This window comes from Heloderma suspectum, chromosome 7, assembly GCF_057233095.1.
Source record: "Heloderma suspectum isolate Gila_16-S chromosome 7, 16-S_ref, whole genome shotgun sequence".
Lineage (NCBI taxonomy): Eukaryota > Metazoa > Chordata > Lepidosauria > Squamata > Helodermatidae > Heloderma > Heloderma suspectum.
The window spans coordinates 88,466,706-88,487,091 of NC_139464.1; the positions used below are offsets into that span (position 1 = coordinate 88,466,706).

At 42.2% G+C, this 20,386-nt stretch overlaps 1 protein-coding gene across 9 annotated transcripts in view; it reads right to left on the reverse strand.

Annotated features, from left to right (window-relative positions):
* Positions 1-20,386, reverse strand: part of CADPS2 (calcium dependent secretion activator 2) — a 441,065-nt gene that overhangs the window by 351,814 nt on the left and 68,865 nt on the right. For all 9 annotated transcript variants that reach the window (XR_014784449.1, XR_014784448.1, XR_014784450.1 and 6 more), the window contains exon 2: positions 13,436-13,549. Coding sequence is in view for 6 of the 9 variants with exons in the window: in XM_084810861.1 (XP_084666987.1) it covers positions 13,436-13,549 (114 nt within the window). In the remaining 3 variants the exon portion in view is untranslated. The remainder of the gene's footprint in view (positions 1-13,435; positions 13,550-20,386) is intronic.

Genomic DNA, 20,386 nt, shown 5'->3' on the forward strand with positions numbered 1-20,386 from the left:
AGTCCCTGCCAACTGCCAACCTAGCAGTTCGAAAGCAAGAAATTGCAAGTAGATAAATAGGTACTGCTTCGGCGGGAAAGGTAACAGCGTTCCGTGTACCTTGGTGTTCAGTCATGCCGGCCATATGACCACGGAAGCGTCTTCAGACAGCGCTGACTCTTCGGCTTAGAAATAGAGATGAGCACCAGCCCCTAGAGTTGGACACGGCTGGTTGGGGACACCTTTATCCTTTTTTCCGACACCACCTTTGGTAGGAACGCTAGGTCTGGTCTGAATACAACCTTGTATCTACAAAACACTAGGTATGGAACATCGATACAGACAGCACATAACTCACTCGATCTTCGCGCCGAGGTAATTGCCATAAGGAAGGTGACTTTCCAGGATAAAAGTAGAAGATCCACTGTTGCAAAGGGTTCAAAGCATTTTTCAGTCAGAGCCTTTGGGACAACAGATAAGCTTCCCTGAGGAACTGGTAACTGAACTGAGAGGTTTCTAATTCCCCTCAAAAACTGTCAAACTACTGGATGCATAAAAATGGAAAACGCTTGTATCAGATTGGTGGTTCACCAAGACAGCTGCCAGGGAGACTTGAACTGAAGAAAATGTAAGTCCTTTCTTTAACAGTGAATAGAGGAAATTAAGAACTACATCTACTGAACTCTGAACTGGGTCAACCCCATAGGTTTTTGCAAAAACACTAAAAGTTCCCCATTTGGAAGCATAAGACTTTCTCATAGATGGTTTCCTAGCAGCATCCAACACATGACGTACCCCCAAGGGCAATCACTGTTTCACTGACAAATCCTCCATGCTGTCAATCTGAGCAAAGATAGATCTTGATGTTGGACACAGTAGTCAAATGAATTCCACTCTAGCCAGTTTGAGAAGTGGGGCAAACCAAGCCTGACTTAGCCACCATGGTGTAATCAGTATATACTTGGTACCCTCTGCTCTGATTCTGATTATTACTTTTGTCAGTAATGGGAACAGAGCAAAAAGATAGAAGATCCTTCCCTTCCACAGAACTATGAACTCTGAGGGAAGTTCTGCCCTTTCCCGCTCTTGAACAGAACTTCCTGCAAACCAGGTTCTGAGCCATTACAAACAGGTCTACTGCTGGGGTTCCCGAATGTTGGAACTGAAGATGGACCACTGATGGAGCCATCTGCCATTCGTGGGAAGACAGGTAAGTTCACTCAGTGAATCTGCTAAGACATTGTCAGTGACTGCAATATGGAGCACCAACAGGTGATACCTCAGTGGAATGGTCCAACTGAAGATTTTCAATGTCAGCATTACCAGTCTGGAAGAATGCATTCTACCCTCCTTGTTGAGATGCCAGAGTATTGTGGTATTGTTGGTAAGTATCTGGACACGCTTGTCTCAAAGATCGACTTCAAAAGCAATTAGGGCCTTCTTCACAACCAGTAACTAGAGGACATTGATATGGTGTTATTTCTCATCCTTGGTCCACAATCCTTGTATTTGTAGTTGGCCACAATGTGCTCTCCGTCCCAGAAGCGAAGCATCAGTGATGAGCACTTGTGATGGCACTGGATGGACAAATGGAGTACCTCAAAGCAGGTTGTGTGTATCCATCCACCATAGGAGTGAAGAAGCAGCCTCTGTTGGTATGGTCAGTCAAGTCTGATGTGCATTCCTGGTACTGACAAATACACAAGGAAACCATCCCTGTAGTGTTTGCATTTGAAGGCATGCCCATTCCACAATGGAGACAGTGGCTGCCATGACTCTGAGTAGTCACTGGATGGTAAATGCTGTGACAATGTGCCTCCGATGCAGCTTGCCCACTAGATCTGCCAAGGTCCACGCTCAGTCCTGCAGCAGATGAGCATGAGCCAAAACGGAGTCCAACATTGCCCCTATAAATGGTATTACTTGCGTTGAACTCAGCTTGGACTTTTCCTCATTGATGTAAAGGCCCAGTGAGCTCAGAAGGTTCAGAACAACCACTATTGACTGTACTAGATGCTTCTCAGACGACATGACTAACAGCCAGTCATCAAGATAAGGATAGACTTTGATGCCCCAGACTCGAAGGTAGGCGCACACCACGCCATACACTTCGCGAACACTCTCACAGTGGTGGCCAGGCCAAATGGCAGTACTCAGAACTGAAACATCTTGGAGCCAATGACGAATCTGAGATATCTTTGATTAGTGTTCTCGACTGCGATGTGGAAATAGGCATCTTTGAGGTCTATCACTGCAAACCATACTCCTCTTTGAAGAAGCAGGAGGATGGTAGCCAAAGTGATCATTTAAAACTTCCTGGGATCTATCTGCAGCACATCTCTATCAGCATCACATCTGAAGGGGGTTTAACTCTCATAATACTGAAAGGAGGAAGGGCTTTGAATTCTATCTTGTACCTACTTTTGATAACGGCGAGGATCCAAGAGTCTGAGATCTTAGAAAGTGCAAACATCAAAGACCGGCCTGAAGCAGGAGGATCTTCTGTACTCAGAGGTGTATGACATTGAGGGGAAGACATCCCCAACACTCAATCAGGCTCCTGCCTGGCAAGTAAATCTCCTGATGGGGAGGTTGACTTCTCCGCCATACCCTCTGGTTTCTCCACCACTTCCAACACTCGTTTCCACGGAGTGACTTTTAGCCAGAGACATTTCATCTCACCTCCTTTGAAAAAGCTTTGCAATGAAGACAAGCCTCAACAACGTGGCCTTCTCCAAGGCAAAAAAGACAAAGAGAATGTCCATCGGTCAGTGGTAACTTGCCTCCACAATGGACACACTTTCTAAACAGCGCCTTAAGGGCCATATGCCCATGAGGGTGATCACAAGATCGCAAAATAAATAAATACATAAATAAAAACAACGCAGAAGAGTCAAGGTAGAAAACGGTGATAGATAGAAAAAAGAATAAAATCTCTGCTTTTTAAACACTTTCAGAATGAAGTGAATGCAGAAGAAGTTCCCTCACGAGGCTACCACAATGGTGGTCGAAAGAGAACTGAGGGAGTAAGCGGGAACCCGCTAGGGAGATGCGCACTGGGATGGTAGGGGAGGGGTTCCCGCCAAAATTCCTCAGCTATAGAAGTTTCCTGAATCGAGGATCTGCGCAGGTGCACAGCCTATATGTGTGATGCACAGAGACCACGAAGAAGAATTTTACATAGAATCTACACTCAAGTCCTACTTTCCATTCTCATACAATGAGAGAAGGGCAACATCAATTGGGATGGCAAGAGAGTAGATGTGTATGCAACATCTGATCTAGTATACCTGTTTCAAATACATCAAGACAACAAGTACAAAACAAGGATATGATGATGAACAAAGGTAAGAACTAAGACGCTTGTTTATACGTGCACCTTAAATGTACAGGAAACAGAGGCTCCTATCCTTCTGAACATAATGGGCTCTACTCCTGCCTCTACAACGTTGCAATCTTGCAGTTTGGGGATCTTAGAAGCTGAGCAGCAACAATCTCAAACCAAATTACAACATGGACTGTTGACAAAAATCACATGAATGTAAAATTATTGTCATCAATCCGCCTACACAAGATGGCAGCTGGCATTAGTTATGTTGGAACTTGTTATTTCACAATCATTTACCCTGACAAGGTAAATGCTCACTGTCGCTGTATGGAATACGGAAGGAATTTTCCACACTGATTAGCTGCTAACTTACTGAGGAGAGGGCTCCTATTCCCTGGTATTGTGAGGGCTTGCCCATTTGAGGCATATTAGTAAACTACTTGATAACTGGAAGCTGCCTTCAGGTCATTGGTCCACCTAGCTCAGTACTGGTCCACTGACTGGCAGTGAGTCTCCAGAGTTTCAGAGAGGGGTATTTCCCAGCCCTACCTGGAAATGCTGGGGACTGAACCCAGCTCATGCTGCATGCAGAGCACGTGGCCCACCACTGAGCTATGGTCCTTCCCTTTTTGAAACCTGACCCAGAGCTACTATCCTCTGCTTGTCACAGAGTGTAAACCACACGATGTGAATTAGATCTGCAGGTGGGATTTGTTAGTGCCTGCCATCATGGGCTCCGTGAAAAATAGGTTAGTTACAATATCCTGCTTTAGGGCAAGGCAGTATATTGAGTCTATGATGAGCCACAATGAAAGCCTGGAAAAGTAAAGACATATTAAATAAAAACTGTCCCTTCATCATACTGCCAAATGCTGTTCTATCACCTGTTTAGTTGCAATCAAACACTACAGAAAGCGGATTAGGGAGTCAATCCAAAGCCTGAGCCCAGATGCCTCATTTTAGAAATTCACTAATGCAGCCTTACCCAACCTTGAAACCTTCCAGATGTTTTAGAGTACACCTCCCAGCACTGGAACCTTCCAGTTGTTCTTGGCATTTCTAAATACAACTTGTTTTGGCAGACCTCTTTTCACACACACAGGGAATGCCAAATTCAACATTCATAATCTCGAAGATTGTTTGTTTTTGGCAAACTCTGTTTAGAATCTCTGTGCATCATATTTATAACCAAAGAACTGAGGTCTTAGGAAGACCTCCCAATACTTGTCTGTATCAAAGTCTTCCCCTCATCTCACCACAAACAGTAAAGGAAAGAACCTGCACACATTATGAGAATAGTAGGTCTAAAATAAGCATACTATAATTTGGGTTAAATCTAACAAGGCAAAACTACATCAGAAATAGCTAAGTGTTATGTCCATAAAGTGTATTGATGACACCATAATATTTACTGCTGCAAAGTTCATGAAATGAGACCACAGGTCTAAATTGCAGAACAGTTTTCCCTAACACTGTGCAACTGTGTATTACAAGAACCAATACCAAAAGGGGTGCTGTCCTAGGTTTCAACTCTCTGCAGGTGTTCCTCCAAACAGCTTCCCTCCCTGCATTTATTCATGGAACACTTTGGTTCCTACTATTATAACAGACACCAGCTATCAAGTGAGAGATATGCATGGGGATGCCCATGTATGGAACATCGTCTTCTGAGGAAAGGAAGCCTACACATGTAGACGTCCACATGATCTAGAATCCTAATCATACAAGGTTCCTGATCACATGTAGGCTTCCATTCTTCAGATACCTATGTTCAACGTGTGGACGGCAGGGGCAGAGCTATGGAGCCATGCAAGATCAGGAGGCAGGACAACCAGCATGGCCCAACTTCCCCTTCTATTCATGGAGCCCTCTCCATGTTTATAAGACATGAGGGGGCTATTCTGAGCTGAAGAAGAACTTTTAGAGAAAGTGGTGCTTGATTAGTAATACAGCCGAGAATTACATGCTGGACAAATTTGTCTACTCAACCACATAATTGTAACATTCAGTACCATCACTTGGAAATCTCCAGCAAAGTGTGAGAGCCTGCAAAGAAGGTGTTGACTTAGGAAACTAAAACACAATGGTGGAAAATGCCCTGTTCTGTCTGTGGGTCATTTTAAAAGAAGCAGTGGATGGTGATGGGCCAATTTCCCTCTTCCTCCTGTCCACAATACTTGCAAGGACACTCACTCCCCTACCTCTTTTCTTCCTCTCTACCCCGCATGGTCCCTCACAAGAAGGAGGACTGTCCAAACAAATAGCCTTTAATTAATTCAGACATCAGAAATAGCCACATTTCCCATGTACTGATGTCAAGGCAAATGTCTGTGATGTAAATACCTCGAGCACACTTAAGTTATACTGGATGATATCCAGCAACTTAATATATAAGCATGCACCATGGCATTCTTACAAATAATCAATTACCCAAAGGAACATCGACACAGAAAGGAAGCAGCTGGAAGAAGCCCATCAGGGAAACAGAGTATCCAAAGTTTGTTGAAGCCTGCACAGAAAGCTAAAAAAGAAACACTGTTTCTGCAGTTAATTAGATCAAAGATCTGATCCTTTTCTACTGTATATGCAAAAAACATGATCTCTAATCTAGGCACCATGACAGTGATAAAAGGGAAGATTACAGATAATGTATTTTAAGAGTTTAAGAATTTTGACTCAGAGTTTTAAGAAATAAAATGTCCTTGAACCATCTTAAAGTTATGCATACAAAATTTAATTAAAATTGTTCCCTTTAATTAAAACCAAGATTTGAATACCTAAAGGCTAATATTACCATTCTAACAACAGATGACTTACACGATATACCAGTCTAGATACGCATATATGAGAGTTAGACCATGGATCAATGCCTTTAACCACAGACGTCAAATAGTGTTTGATGTGGACACTACATGTGTAAAAACACAATTTGCATAACCATTTTCCCAACAAAAAAATGGGGGGGGGGATCTCACAAATTGGATATGCCTACATATAACCTTATGAGCACAGCACCCAAAATATGCACTGGGTGTGTCAGATCCCCAGCCCTGTGTATCCTCACCCCAATATGCCCAGATTCTTCCCATTCCTTCCCTTTTGTAACACAAAAGTAGTCCACCATCAGTGACAATAATTTGAGTTGTATTTCCCTTTCATAATCATAGCACACTATATTATAAACATCTCTATCAAGTTCTCTTAAAGAATGACATATAATGTAACTATCATTACCCCTCACAGTGAATAAAGACAACAGGGACACCACCCACGTCCAAATCTTATCTGCCAGAAAGTATTAGCAATACCTCATATCCTGTTAGAGCTCAGTACGCTGCATTTGGAAAGCTGCAGGTACTCCGGGAGACTAACACACACACACACACACACACACACACACACACCACACACAAGAAAAGGAAGCCTGATGTGATATTTCAGCAACCACTACGTTCTTTTATTATTGGTGTCAAGAGAAATGTGATTTCAGTCATAGTACTCTGCAAAGCTAGGTACATTTATGCAGTACAGAAACAAATTATGCATAATTCAACTAGCAAAGCATATAGAAAAACAGCAGTGTTCAACTAATGGGACACTTGGTGGCCCATTAAGATGCATTCTCCGAGGTATAATTTTGAATGTAGTTGATATTTCAGTCTGGAATATGCAACTGCTGTAGGCACAAGATCTCTAATAAACTGTTCATTTTCAACACACGCAGCAACTAATGAGTAGTTAATGAAATGTTGATTACTTATGTGTGTCTTAGAAAACTTATTAGGCTAACTGCAACACACTATTCTGCAAAGTCATGAAGGCAGTCATTTCAAAATTCAATCTTTTTCCCCAGCCTACTTTGGAAAGTCCTCACTCAGCTTGGGAAAATGCACACGTTATATTAGACTTCTAGCATTGATCATCCCCCTTAATTCAATAATCCAATTTAAAAGATTATAAACTTTCAAGGGGATTTCAATTTATGCTAGCCTCTGTGCAAGGGAGTCAGCACTCAAGGCAGTCTGAGATCCAGAAGCATGCAAGCGTATGGAGATCCCATTACTAGCTGTGGCAGCTGGAGCTCTGTGAGCATGCAAGCTGCTTAATCCCCTATCGCTGTTTCCATGCAGGGGACTGCAGCACGGAGACTCAGATATTTAGACACAGGCAATTCCTTAAGTGATTTTCCAAACATAATAAATTTTTTCTCAGAAAAAAGGAATATATGTCAATAAAAGCATTATCGATATTAGATACGCTTGATGGGACACACACACACATGTATTTTGTACCGAGGAATACATACCCCAAAATAAAAAGCAGTGAGAATCAGCCATAAGTTATGAATATTTATGCCCTCCTTTCCTTTAAATATTTCATATTTAAAAGAAGCAGCATCTATGCAACTTTTTTGCTTTTAAAATGAAGTGGCAGTGACCTTTATTTATTATACATAAATAAAAGTGGCCCCCTTCCAAATTGAAGAGATGAAGCAGTAGAGAAGCAGGAATGCTTAAGACCAGGGCTGGCCCTCCCAAGAAGCAGGGTGAGGCACCCACATCAGGCCAGGAAGTAGGAGAAGGGGTGAATTGCACCCCCACTCCTCACACTGCCTTGTCAACCACTCTCCCACCGTGGTATTTGCTGCAGTGAGAGAGCAGCTGGCAGGGCTCTCTGGAGCAGCTGCCCATCCTCCATTTCCCAAGTCATGTCCCCCTTACTTTTGCCACCACCGCATCAGCACTATGGAGAGCTATGTGGCTGGACGAAACAGCTGCAGGGCTCTTGTGAGACCTGGATGAGTTCTTGAGAGAGCACCATGGCTGCTTCTTCCAGCCGCACAGCTCTCCATTGAGCTAATGTGGCAGGCAAGGTAAGGGGGTGCGCCATGGTGTTCTGTCAGGGGGAGAGGTTCTTTTGGATTTGAACAAGGCAGTGAACACACCAGGTTGATTCCTTTCCCAGATTTTATTCAGAGGAGAGGTAGCAGGGAAGAACATGGGAAGGAACTGGCAGAATACAGAGTACTTCTATCCCTTCAGTCACTGGGAATCCCAACACAGTAACAGCTGTGCTACCAAGCCGGTCAGCTGTGGCACGTGCCGACTCCTTGCCCACGGAAAGGTTCATCATTCTGAACTCTCTATGGCTTTTTATACCATACTAGCCCATGCCCATGTGACTAACTAATCATCACCTACACCTGTGAATTCGCAAACTAGCTAGAAACTACTTATGTACAAGGTTATATAAATTATTCATAAGTGATCTGCTATCACCTCCCACAAATGGTATCTCCGATTGCTTTATCTGTCCACCTGGCTACCCTGGCCAGAACATCCTCCCTTCTCATAAGAATGTTCCAGGCACAGGGACCTCACAGAAGGGGAGTTCAGGCATAAAATTCAACCATGGGGGAACCATTGCTACACACCACTATGCCCTCCTCAATATCACAATATTCTTCCAGAAGCCATGGCACTACACATAGGAAAAGGGGAAGGGGGGCATGATGCAGTGCTGTGTGTTCTCTCCCACCTCAGGCAGTGAGAGAGCTGGCGCTGAGGCTGCTTAAGACCCTAATCTGCTGCTCATGATTTAAAACAAAACCCTGCTTGGAAACCCACAAGATGAAAAGCAGTTTGGAGTTAAACATCCCTTCTCCCTCTCCCAAAGCAGCTTCTCTCTTAAAGAAAAGGAAGGAAAAAAAGAAGCCATTTCGGTTTTGTTAAACACATTTATGTGAAACATTTAGTTAAGGATGGAGGAAGAACAAGTATAAGCCTATCAGATATACAGTTCAAAAGGAGAGTAGGGGTATTACTTAATTTTGGCAAAATAATGCATATTAAGTAGGCACATAATAGCCCTTCAAAATTCCTCATAGAGTAATAAAACAAGGAGAAGAAAGGAACTATTTACATTGAAAAGCACTGAGCTAGACAATAAGCTTGTGTTTGCTAAAAGAAAAATTAAACTGGGAAACTAGGGAAAAGTTTCTTGTAGCAAATCAGATAGTGGAACCAATTCCTTAATGAAGTAGTTATTGCAAACTAAATAGAAGTGTTCTAGCCATAGTATTTCCCAATGTAAACAAACCAAGTAATTAATTTTAAGGCATTATGCAGTTAAAAAAATGGACTAAAGCAAGAACTTCAGAATACTTTTAGCTTTTAAGCAGTTTCTTTCCTGCTCAGTCAGGTCATAACACCACCTTCAAAAGGGAATATGAAATAATAAGAACAAATGTTTTGACAGAATTACAACAATTTCTTTAGACTCTAAAGAGTATACAAGCTTGTAAAGAACCTGATTTCCCAGTTCGCTCTTTCAGTAAAGCACCACAGTGGAAAATGCAAATTGAACAGAACTCATACTCACTTGCCCTCCCATCCCACAATAACAAATACCGTTACTGTTAGAGTTTCTCAGTCACCCAAACAGACTATTCTAATGACAAAATTGGTTCTCCATTGGATTCTATAAAAATAATAATGAACACTGATCTCTTTGGATTATATAAATTTAACACCTCATTGCTCATTGTTTCTTTATGGATTTCAGCCTGTTTTTTCTAGCTCCTTCACTCAATGTGCTGCCCTGCTTAGTATACAAAAAAAAATAGTTTAAGGTTTGACAGGTGACAGCTCCTTCAAGATTTGGTGTACAGTTGCTCTTTTCAATAGAATGCTCCAAGACATACCTCAATCCAAGTGTGCAAATAAGTATTATTGCGTTTTTTAAAACATCTTGCTACCTAACAGACTGGGGTGATTTCTCTTGGGAGAAAAAAAAATAGAAGTACGCCAAATGCAAATTTCTCCAATGTTTAGATCACAGTTGGTGTTAAGCTGGTCTGTTGGGCTGGGTACTTTTTATTCTATTATTGTTATGCTTTTAATGTATTTATGTTATAATTGTTTTAATCAAGTTTTTTTAAAAAAAAAATTCTGTTCCTATTATTGTAAGCCTCCTTGAGAGCCATTTTCTTGGTAGAAAGGCAGGGTATAAATCAACTCAATCAATCAATAATAGATCAGGGATGGACATAAGGTAGATCTCTAGATGTTTGGAGCTTCAATTCCAAGACGACTCTGCTGACATGGTCAGTGGTCAGAAAAGCTGGGAGTTCAAGTCCAAACTGCCCCTGGTTTAGATCATCTTAAATTATAAACATAAGCACAAGAATACATTTGGTTAATGATCCTTGTGCCTTAAGTATTTGGAAGACTCAAGTCCTCAAGTAGTTATTAATATTTTTATTCCACAATTCCCCCAGGGACCACAGGGTGGTACACAGTTACCCCTCCCCATTTTGTTATCACAACTCTGTAAAGTAGGAAAGCTAAGAGTGGAGATGTACAGACTGTGTAAAATCTGCTCTGTCTGTGTTTTGCGGATTGTCAGGAGCCTTCTGTTCCGTCATCCGCTCACAGATGGATGTGAATATTTTTTTCTGTCATGCGGAAAAATACGCAATAAATTACGTAAGAGGTTTCGTGAGAATTTACATAATTTACCTTAGTATGTAATATTTAGCATATTGTCCCCCATCCCATTCAACTTTTCCTCAGCAGAAACTTGCGTATTTTCCTACGAGTAAATATGCTTAAATTTCAGGAAAGTAAAAAAATAATCCAAAAATCCATGAACTCCACGTGACCTGAAGGGGTCGCTCCGCACTGGATTCTGCAGATCGGATTCTTAGAAATCTGAGCTCATTTTAGTTTGTCTCAGATTTCTCCAGCATCTCTAGCTAAGTGAGTGCCTGACCTATCCTGGGAGCTTTATGCCTGAGCAGGAATTTCAACCCAGGTCTCCCTGGTCCTAGTACAACACTCTAACACAGGGATGGGTAACTTACATGCAAAAAGTTCTGGAGAGCCACAACTCCTATCAGCACTAACCAGCAGAGTCAGGGATGATGGGAATTGAAGGCCAAAACATTTGGAGCGCCACAAGTTGCCCATCCCTGTGTCTAACCACACCACCACAATGCTCCGAAGTTGTCATACACTACACAACATGGACATGCATGCGCAGTACAGGTCTCTCATTGTCCCTTCCTAGTGCCCCTGCAGCAGGTACTTATATACCCATCCTCTCCCTCCTATCCATTTGCTCCTTTTTGTTTCAAGTATGCCAAATCCCCTATAGCAAATCTTCTTAATCAAAGCTTGACAAGGCTCCACATCATTTTGTCATCAGTCTTCCAGTACACTATCAGAACCCAAAAGAAGAGAGAGAAGACTCAGGCTGGTACTTAGCAGAAAAACATTTTAGGTACCACAAACTACCCAATGCGTTTTGATGGCGCTCTATGGTTTTCACTCTACCGGTCCAGAATAGATTTCCCTGTGCCCTAATGCTTGCTTAAGGCTTGCCTCTTTTTGGATTCTGCTTCTGGAGCTACTTGTACCCCCTTTTTTTCTGCTATGCAATCTAACTAAATTCTTCTAGCTTTTCCATCAATTACAAGTTGATCTTGCTTGGGATATAGCCAAGATAAATAATGCTACCAACAGCATGGTACTGCTTCTCTTTCAGTCACGCTATTGCATAACTAAATGATTGCCCTAAGCACAGTCTTTCTTCTACTAATAATTAGTCCTGCAATCAAGCTCTAGTTTGTACTGCGTGCCTTATCACATTTGATAATTTTTATAAATTAGGTGTGCCTTACCACATTTGAATTTGTATAAGTTGCCTTGGTTGGTTCCAGAAAGGCTGTATAAAAATACATATTAATATTATTATTAATAATAACAATAATGGGAGGGGGAATTTATCCCTCTCTTTAGGCAGCACTACAAGCCTTCACCTGAAGCCTTGAGTATGCATTGAAAATGTGTTTGAAAATGTGATGGGGAATAAATGGAGAAAGATGAAAGAAGAAGGCAGAAAGGCTGAATAGAAACCCACATTAATTTCAATTCACCATTTCAAAGCTCTTACAGCAAAAAAAACCTCAATACCTGACTTATGGTTTCTCATATTTGATAAGAGAAGCTCAACTGTAGTCTGGCCCCTGTCACACTCCTAAAATTAAGAACATTTGACATATACACAACTAAAATATGCTAAAAAGCTGCAGCACTAGCTTATGATGCATTGTGTCTGATGTGGTCCTCTGTATTGAAAAAGCTGTCTAGCCAGGCCGTGAAATCTTAATCTTTGCAATCTCTTGTGATCCTTCTTTGGTGTCCACAAACTGATTATTCAGCTGGCATAATTCACACATATGACATCTCTCACAAAGATGGTTGAGTGGCCTTGTGAAGCATGTGATTAAATACATACGGTGTACACGCATGCGCGCGCGCACACACACACACCACACACCAGTAGGGTATAAGACAGGAGGAAGGTCAAAAAGAAGTGTGATTACAGTAAAGGAGAAAAATACTAAGGGCTAAAGTACACAATACATGAAATACACAGCATGTAGCTGAACCTCTTTTTTTTTTTTTTACTTACATGTAAGCTTGTGGGCCCCCAATCCAGACTGGGAACACTGTGTGTGCATAGGGGAGACTTAAACCTGCCCCAGCCCCAGCCATTTGCTTTCCTAAATCCCTCCCCACCACTGGCATGCAGGGGCTAAAAAACTGAAAAAAGTTTTCTTTTTGTTCAGACCATGCTAATGAAATTCCTATGAGGCACTAAGCTGAACTTATCAAGAAATTTTATTCACACAATTACCCTTGAGATGAGGTGAGGGCTCACAAACAGCCAATCTTGAAGAATTCTGGTTGTTCCTATATATGAGGAAAAGTAACCGTGTTTCCAAATTATCCATAGATGGCAGGATAACTTTCACATGACAAGATAGATATGAGAGCCATGTCTCTAACCAAAAGCTCCAGGAAGGATATTGAACACTACTACTATACCATTTGCTCACCACATCCCACTGAAAGGTGACTATCTTCCAGTACAGATAATGATTTTGGGAAGCTTTAGCCAAATAACACAGAATTTCTGAATTTAAACATGTTGTTTTAAATGTTTTCCGTTAATGTACTGGCTCATAGACTTAAATGTACTTCTACAAAATGGGTTCTTAGACACACACACACCCTCCACCTACTTTTAAAATGGCACCAGAATAAAACCGGTCCTACTTACCTCATAATAGCTTCGTACTGCATTGCAAAATGCTTCATCAGCCACAATTTGAGTCTCTCCATTTAGAAAGGCCTGGAAGCGCTCCTTCACAACCTGTAGTTGTTGTTTGTTCAGCTGGAGAGAGAACAAGAATGCAGTTAACAAAGGTACTTGTTTTGCTTTCTTCCAATATCAAATACCTTTTTAACTGACTATCACAATTTCCCCCTACCCTATGTTTGCCATTACTTCTCATCATTATTAAGGACAACCCTGCTGTTGTTGTTTTTTAAAATCCAGTTTGATTTTACCAAATCTATGCAATTTGTTTTATATAACAGTTGCATTTCCTATTGTGGTGACCTATAGTCATGCAAGTAGTGTACTACTACTTCTACAACAACCCTGGTTAAAATGAACCCAGACCCCACTCCTAAAGTCTGCAAGGTGTTTAGCTGCATGTACCAAGTCTTCACACATGCAATTTGTATGTGGGCAGGGTTTGTACAGACTAGCGAACACAGAAAGGCTGAGGGTAGGCATGCTGCTTGAGCTATATACACTTTAAACAACAGAAACAGTCCAATGCGGCCTTCCTCCAACCTAGTGCCCTCCAGTTGTATTGGGCTACAATTCTCATCATGCCCAGCCAGCATGGCCAATGGCTGTGGCTTGCTGGAATGATGGGAGTTGCAGTCCAATATATCTGGAGGGCACCAGTCAGGGAAAGCTTGTCTAATGTGTACGACGATATGGATGTTATCATGGCAACAGGAGGAATGGGGAGAAGTGGACTTATTACAGCAGTGCTACAAAGGAGGACATCAAAAGGAGCCAGACTTCTTTATGGACTGCCAGCAACTCCCACCAACCCCCTCGTTAGGGTAAAACATGTCCCAATTCTGCCTAAAGATTTTTTGGAAAAGTAGATCAGCAGCCAAATTAACTATCCAATCTAGACTAAATACTGAGGCAAGAATGTCCATACAGCTAAGGTGTATTCACACCAACATCTTCCTTCCCTTCTACAAAGTGGGAACAACAATGACAACCTCAGAGTTTTAGTAAGGGCAAAGAATTGTCCAGCACTTTTGCACATCAAAAGCTCACTACAGACGATAATTAGGAGGAGTTGTGCCTTAGATGTTGCACTCAAGTCTGCATTTCCCTAGGATTTACCTATGTGGTAAGTTCATTATACATACATTGTTAAGTTTCCTGAACTGGATGGCCAAAAGTAACTACCTTTGAGATGACAGCAAGCTTTTTAATCATCTGATAATCTGGTCTATAATTTCCTTTTGGCAGGCTGTGTCATCTTGAAGCTGGTCATTAAAATATTTTCCTGACATTTACCACATCATCAATAAACCAATGACAAATAAATACTAAGCCTTCTGTCCATTTCCTGTAAAACATGAACAGTGCAGAATCATTTCATTAGACAGGAAAAATATTTGTTCTTCTTTTGCAAACCAAAAGGCACTGTTTGCTAATGGAAGCTCATTACAGTTTGTCATACTCGTGCTAACAAATTCATTGTTCTCTGAAATGCTTTCTTATTAGATACTGTCACCTGCTCTAACTATTTTAATCATTTATAGCTTCACATTAAAGAGCAAGGAAGTAGCTACACAACCACCATTGGCCTTTTTCAACCAGTTTGGTAAAATGGTCTTTGTTAGTGGTTGGGGTTTGTTTGTTTGTTTATCCTACTGGACTTCCAAAATACATAGACATGTTAGCAGATGGTGTAATTCTTTTTTGGCTAGAGCCCCCCCCCCCAGCCCCCACCCCTTCGTAACTGCAAGAGGATTGCTGGACTAGATGCTCAACTGTCTTTACAGAGATAAGTAGAACTGCACAGACATAATTAACCATGAGATTCTTATGCACAAAACCAGTTAAGAAGATACACTATCCGAAACTTCAAATACCTGAGAGATACCTGAGAGAGTGCCTTCTCCCTTATCAACCTGCCTGGTCACTGAGGTCATCAGATGGCATGCTCCTGGTAGTACCACATGGACCTATGGCCTGAATGGAGTCCACCAGGAGAACAGCCATCAGTGTAGTAGCCCCCTTTCTGTGGTACTCCCTGCTTCTGGAGGTCAGACAGGTGCCAAAAATTGTGTTGTTTTTGGTGCCTCCTGAAAACATCTTTGTTTCGGGAAGCATTCCTTCTGACCAGCCAGTTTTTACTGGTATTCTTTTTCTTTAAAATAACGTATTTTTAATATGGTGCTTTATTCTTTTATCTTTTTGTCTTTTATTGTTCACTGCTCCGGAATCTGTTTATATAAATGTTGTAAATAAGTAAGTACTAACAGATGCGGTGGCTTAGTGGTTAAGATGCTGAACTGCAGACTGGAAGGTCGGCAGGTCAGCAGTTCGAGACCCGAGTGACGCGTGACGGAGTGAGCTCCCGTCTTCAGTCCCAGCTTCTGCCAACCTAGCAGTTCGAAAGCAAGAAATTGCAAGTAGATAAATAGGTACCGCCTCGGCGGGAAAGGTGACAGCGTTCCGTGCACCTCGGTGTTCAGTCATGCTGGCCACATGACCACGGAAGCGTCTTCGTACAGCGCTGGCTCTTCGGCTTAGAAACGGGGATGAGCACCGCACCCTAGAGTCGGACACGATTGGTTGGGGACACCTTTACCTTTTAACAGATGAAACATGCTACACATGACACTGGAACAACTACTGTCTGAATTTGGAATCCTACCCATCTGCTATGGGTGAATACACTTAAATAACTTACCATGTGGTTAATGTGGAGAAGTTTGCCCACTTCTTAAATGTATGCTAAAATGTAGTAGAGTGCAGCAATTCAGACAACCGTGGCTAACTTTGTAGCATTCCATGGTTGCGGCTGCTCCATCCCTAGTAATTTACTAACTCTGTTGCTACGGAGTGAAGGCTTATCCCTCCAGGCATTCCTCCAGGACTTTCACACAGATTCCTATCATCATTACATCATTAATTTATTATTGTATTAGGGACATAGAGGGTTAGCATGTTCTCACAGACCAACCTTCTGAAAAAAGTCAGTAAAACATTTTCCATCTCTTTCAGAAAAAAAGAACTCAGGCTTCTAAAAAAGAAGACGGCCTTGCTTTTAAGCCTTCAAAACCCTTTCTTGCTTTGCTGTTAAACCTCTGAAGCCATTTACTCGGTGTTATTTTAGGTTATGCACTTATGTTTTGTGATTTATTTTTTAATCAAAAAAGTTAATATGGAAAAAAGCCTAAAACAATGTTCAGTTTACAACTTGAAATCAAGATCACAAAACATACATGCCACCTAGCCTTTTCACCATACAACATACACACACATCTATAACTTCAGAGATATGACTGTTGTTCCTTGCTAAAAACAAACAAAACCCCCCACCCTTCTAGCACACACCAATATTTCAGTGAATATTAAAAAATACCTCACAAAAACTACAAATATTTAAATTGTTCAAAATATATAAACACCACTTCAAACAGAAATATTAACATCTGGAAATCATGAAGAAAAACACAAGAGTGCTAACAAATTTATTATGGCATAAGCTTTCACATGAAGAAAAAGCAGAGAAGACTAGCTCTTACGGGCTTTTCTACATGAGGCTTTTAACTCGTGCCTGGGGCTTCTGCGTCCAGATTCTTTGTGGGATTATGATCGGCTCCTTTACCCCCGGGGGGAGAAGTTTCTTTCTCTGCCTTTGTATACATTTCAATTCATAAGTACTAGATGGTGCTGCGGTATAGCAGAATTGCGCAACCAGAGTCTCAATCCACCATTTCTAAATACCACCACACTTCCCTCAATTTAAAAAAAGCCAGCAGAATGGTTGCACAGAGCAGGAAAGGCCCTGGAGGGTGATGATGTCACGTAAAGGACCTGCAAACTACCACAAGAGAGCAATCACAAGCACACAATAAAAGTCTCATGTAGAAAGGCTCTACAAGACATTACTACCCACTGTAGAGTCTACCCATTAGACTCTACAGTTCCGTGGAATACCCTTCTCACTCAGTATCATAGGCCACAAATTACACTTTTTTTTTTTTTAATACAGATGACCAAATCAGTGGTAGAAATCCTCACCACATGGGGAGTTGGTCTCAACTGAGAACATATCTACTTCATAGAAGATTTAACACCTGATTGATTATGGAATTATCTTTGTTGTTAGCCACCTTGAGCTCTGGAGGAAAGGTGGAGTATAAATGTTTTAAATAAATAAAATTCTGCATGGGTCTGGCTATAAAAGCTTAGCATGGTTTTTGTAGGCATAACTTTTATGTTTTATGTTTTATTTTACATTCTGGGGCAGGGAAGGTGGAAATGCTGGTACGACACATCCAACGTGTCGTCCGGCAGCTGCTTCCCCTGCTCTGCCTTCCCACAGCTAGACAGCTGAAATGGGCTGTCTATCCCCAAATGCAGGACAGCTGAAGTGCAGAGGGGACAATCTCCTCCGCACTTCTCCTGCACTGCATTGGATAGGCGGTCGCCTCCGAGTTCAGAGGTGGCCACCTATCCCGGTAGGATTGATTCCTCCAATAAGTAAAATAAAGTAAAATATATACATTTTTAAGGAAGTAAAATAAAGCATTGACATAACCTAGATGTGTCAGAAAGCATGTTTTACAGGTATTATCATCATCATCATCATCATCATAGTCATCATAATTTCTATACCGCCCCATAGCTGAAGCTCTCTGGGCAGTTTACAAAAGTTAAAACTTTAAAACACAATACACAACGTTTAAAAACATTTGCATAAAAACACATGGGCAATATATACAAACAACATATAACTAAAAGCAACTGTAAACTAAAAATGTTTTTAAAATCCAAGAATAAAACACAGCTTAAAACAACACTGCTTAAAAACAGTATACAAAAGTCAGCAAAAGGAACAAGAGTTCTAAAAAGGGAAGGCCCGCCGGAATAATAGCGTCTTTAATGCCTGCTTAAAAGCCTTCAAGGAGGTCAGCAGGTGCATGTCAACCGGCAGGTCGTTCCACAACTGAGGGGTGGCAAAGGAAACGGTCCTCTTGCGTGTGGCTGCCAGTCTCACATTAGGCAGCTGCAGCAGAGAGCCCTCCGAGGCCCTTAGGTGGCGGACTGGGACGTAGGGGAGAGGGCGCTCCCTAAGGTACCTTGGGCCTAGACCATGTAAGGCTTTAAAGGTAAGAACCAGCACTTTATATTTTGCTCGGAAGCAAATTGGCAGCCAGTGTAAAGATTTTAAAACCAGTGTAATATGGTCCCCAGAGACCAACCTGGCTGCCATATTTTGTACCAGTTGTAGTTTCCAAACTAAATATAAAGGCAGCCCCAAATACAGCGCATTACAGAAATCAAGCCTAGAGGTTACCAGCGTGTGCACCACCGTTACCAGGTCCACATGTTCCAGGAATGGGGGTGGCTGGCGTATCAGCTGAAGCTGATAACAGGCACTTCTCACTGTTGCCTCCACCTGGGATGCCAGGCGCAGGGCTGGGTCAAGAAGCACCCCCAAGCTACGAACTTGCTCCTTCAGGGGGAGTGCAACCCCATCCAGAACTGGTTGACATACCTCAATACCTGAATTAGGACCCTTCACAATGAGCACCTCTGTCTTCCCTGGATTCAGATTCAGCTTGTTCTCCCTCATCCAGCCCATTACCTACTTCAGGCAGTAATTCAGAGGAGTCATACCTTCCTTGGATAAAGTTGATAAGGAGAAATAGATTTGGGTGTCATCAGCATACTGATAACACTCAGCCCCAAACCTCCTGATGATCTCTTCCAGTGGTTTCATGTAGATATTAAACAGCATCAGGGATAGAATGGAGCCCTGAGGGACTCCACATAATAGTTCCTTTTTCAAGGAACAACTATCCCCAAGTGACACCATCTGGAACTGTCCTGAGAGAAAGGAGCAGAACCACTGCAGAGCAGTGGCCCCAACTCCCTCAGGCGATCCAGAAGGATACCATGGTCGATGGTACTGAATACCACTGAGAGATCCAAAAGAATCAACAGGAATGCACTCCCCCTATCAAGTCCCAGGTGAAGATCATCCACCAAGGCGACCATGGCAGTCTCAACTCCATATCCTCCTCTGAAGACGGTTTGAAATGGGTCCAGATAATCAGTTTCATCCAAGACTGCTTGAAGTTGAATGGACACTGCCTTCTCGATTACCTTGCTTACTGGTATATGGTATATTGCTTGTTGTTGTTGTTCAGTCGTTCAGTCGTGTCCGACTCTTCGTGACCCCATGGACCATAGCACGCCAGGCCTTCCTGTCCTGCGCTCTCTCCCGGAGCGTGCTCAAGTTCATATTCATTGCATCCGTGATGCTATCTAGCCATCTCATCCTCTGCCGTCCCCTTCTCCTTTTGCCTTCAGTCTTTCCCAGCATCAGGGTCTTTTCCAGGGAGTTTTCTCTTCGCATTAGGTGGCCAAAATATTGGAGCTTCAGCTTCAGTATCTGTCCTTCCAATGAGCACTCAGGGTTGATTTCCTTTAGGATGGACTGATTTGACCTCCTTGCAGTCCAGGGCACTCGTAAGAGTCTTCTCCAGCACCACAGTTCGAAAGCATCAATTCTTCGGCGCTCAGCCTTCCTTAGAGTCCAGCTCTCACAGCCATACATTACTACTGGGAAAACCATAGCTTTGATTAGACGGACCTTTGTCGGCAAGGTGATGTCTCTGCTTCTTACTATGCTGTCTAGGTTGGCCATAGCTTTCCTCCCAAGGAGCAAGCGTCTTTTAATTTCATGGCTACAGTCACCGTCTGCGGTGATCTTGGAGCCCAAGAAAGTAAAATCTGTCACTGCTTCCATTTCTTCCCCTTCTATATGCCAGGAAGTGATGGGGCCAGATGCCATGATCTTCGTTTTTTTAATGTTGAGTTTCAAACCAGCTTTTGCACTCTCCTCTTTCACCCTCAACAAGAGGCTCTTGAGATCCTCTTCGCTTT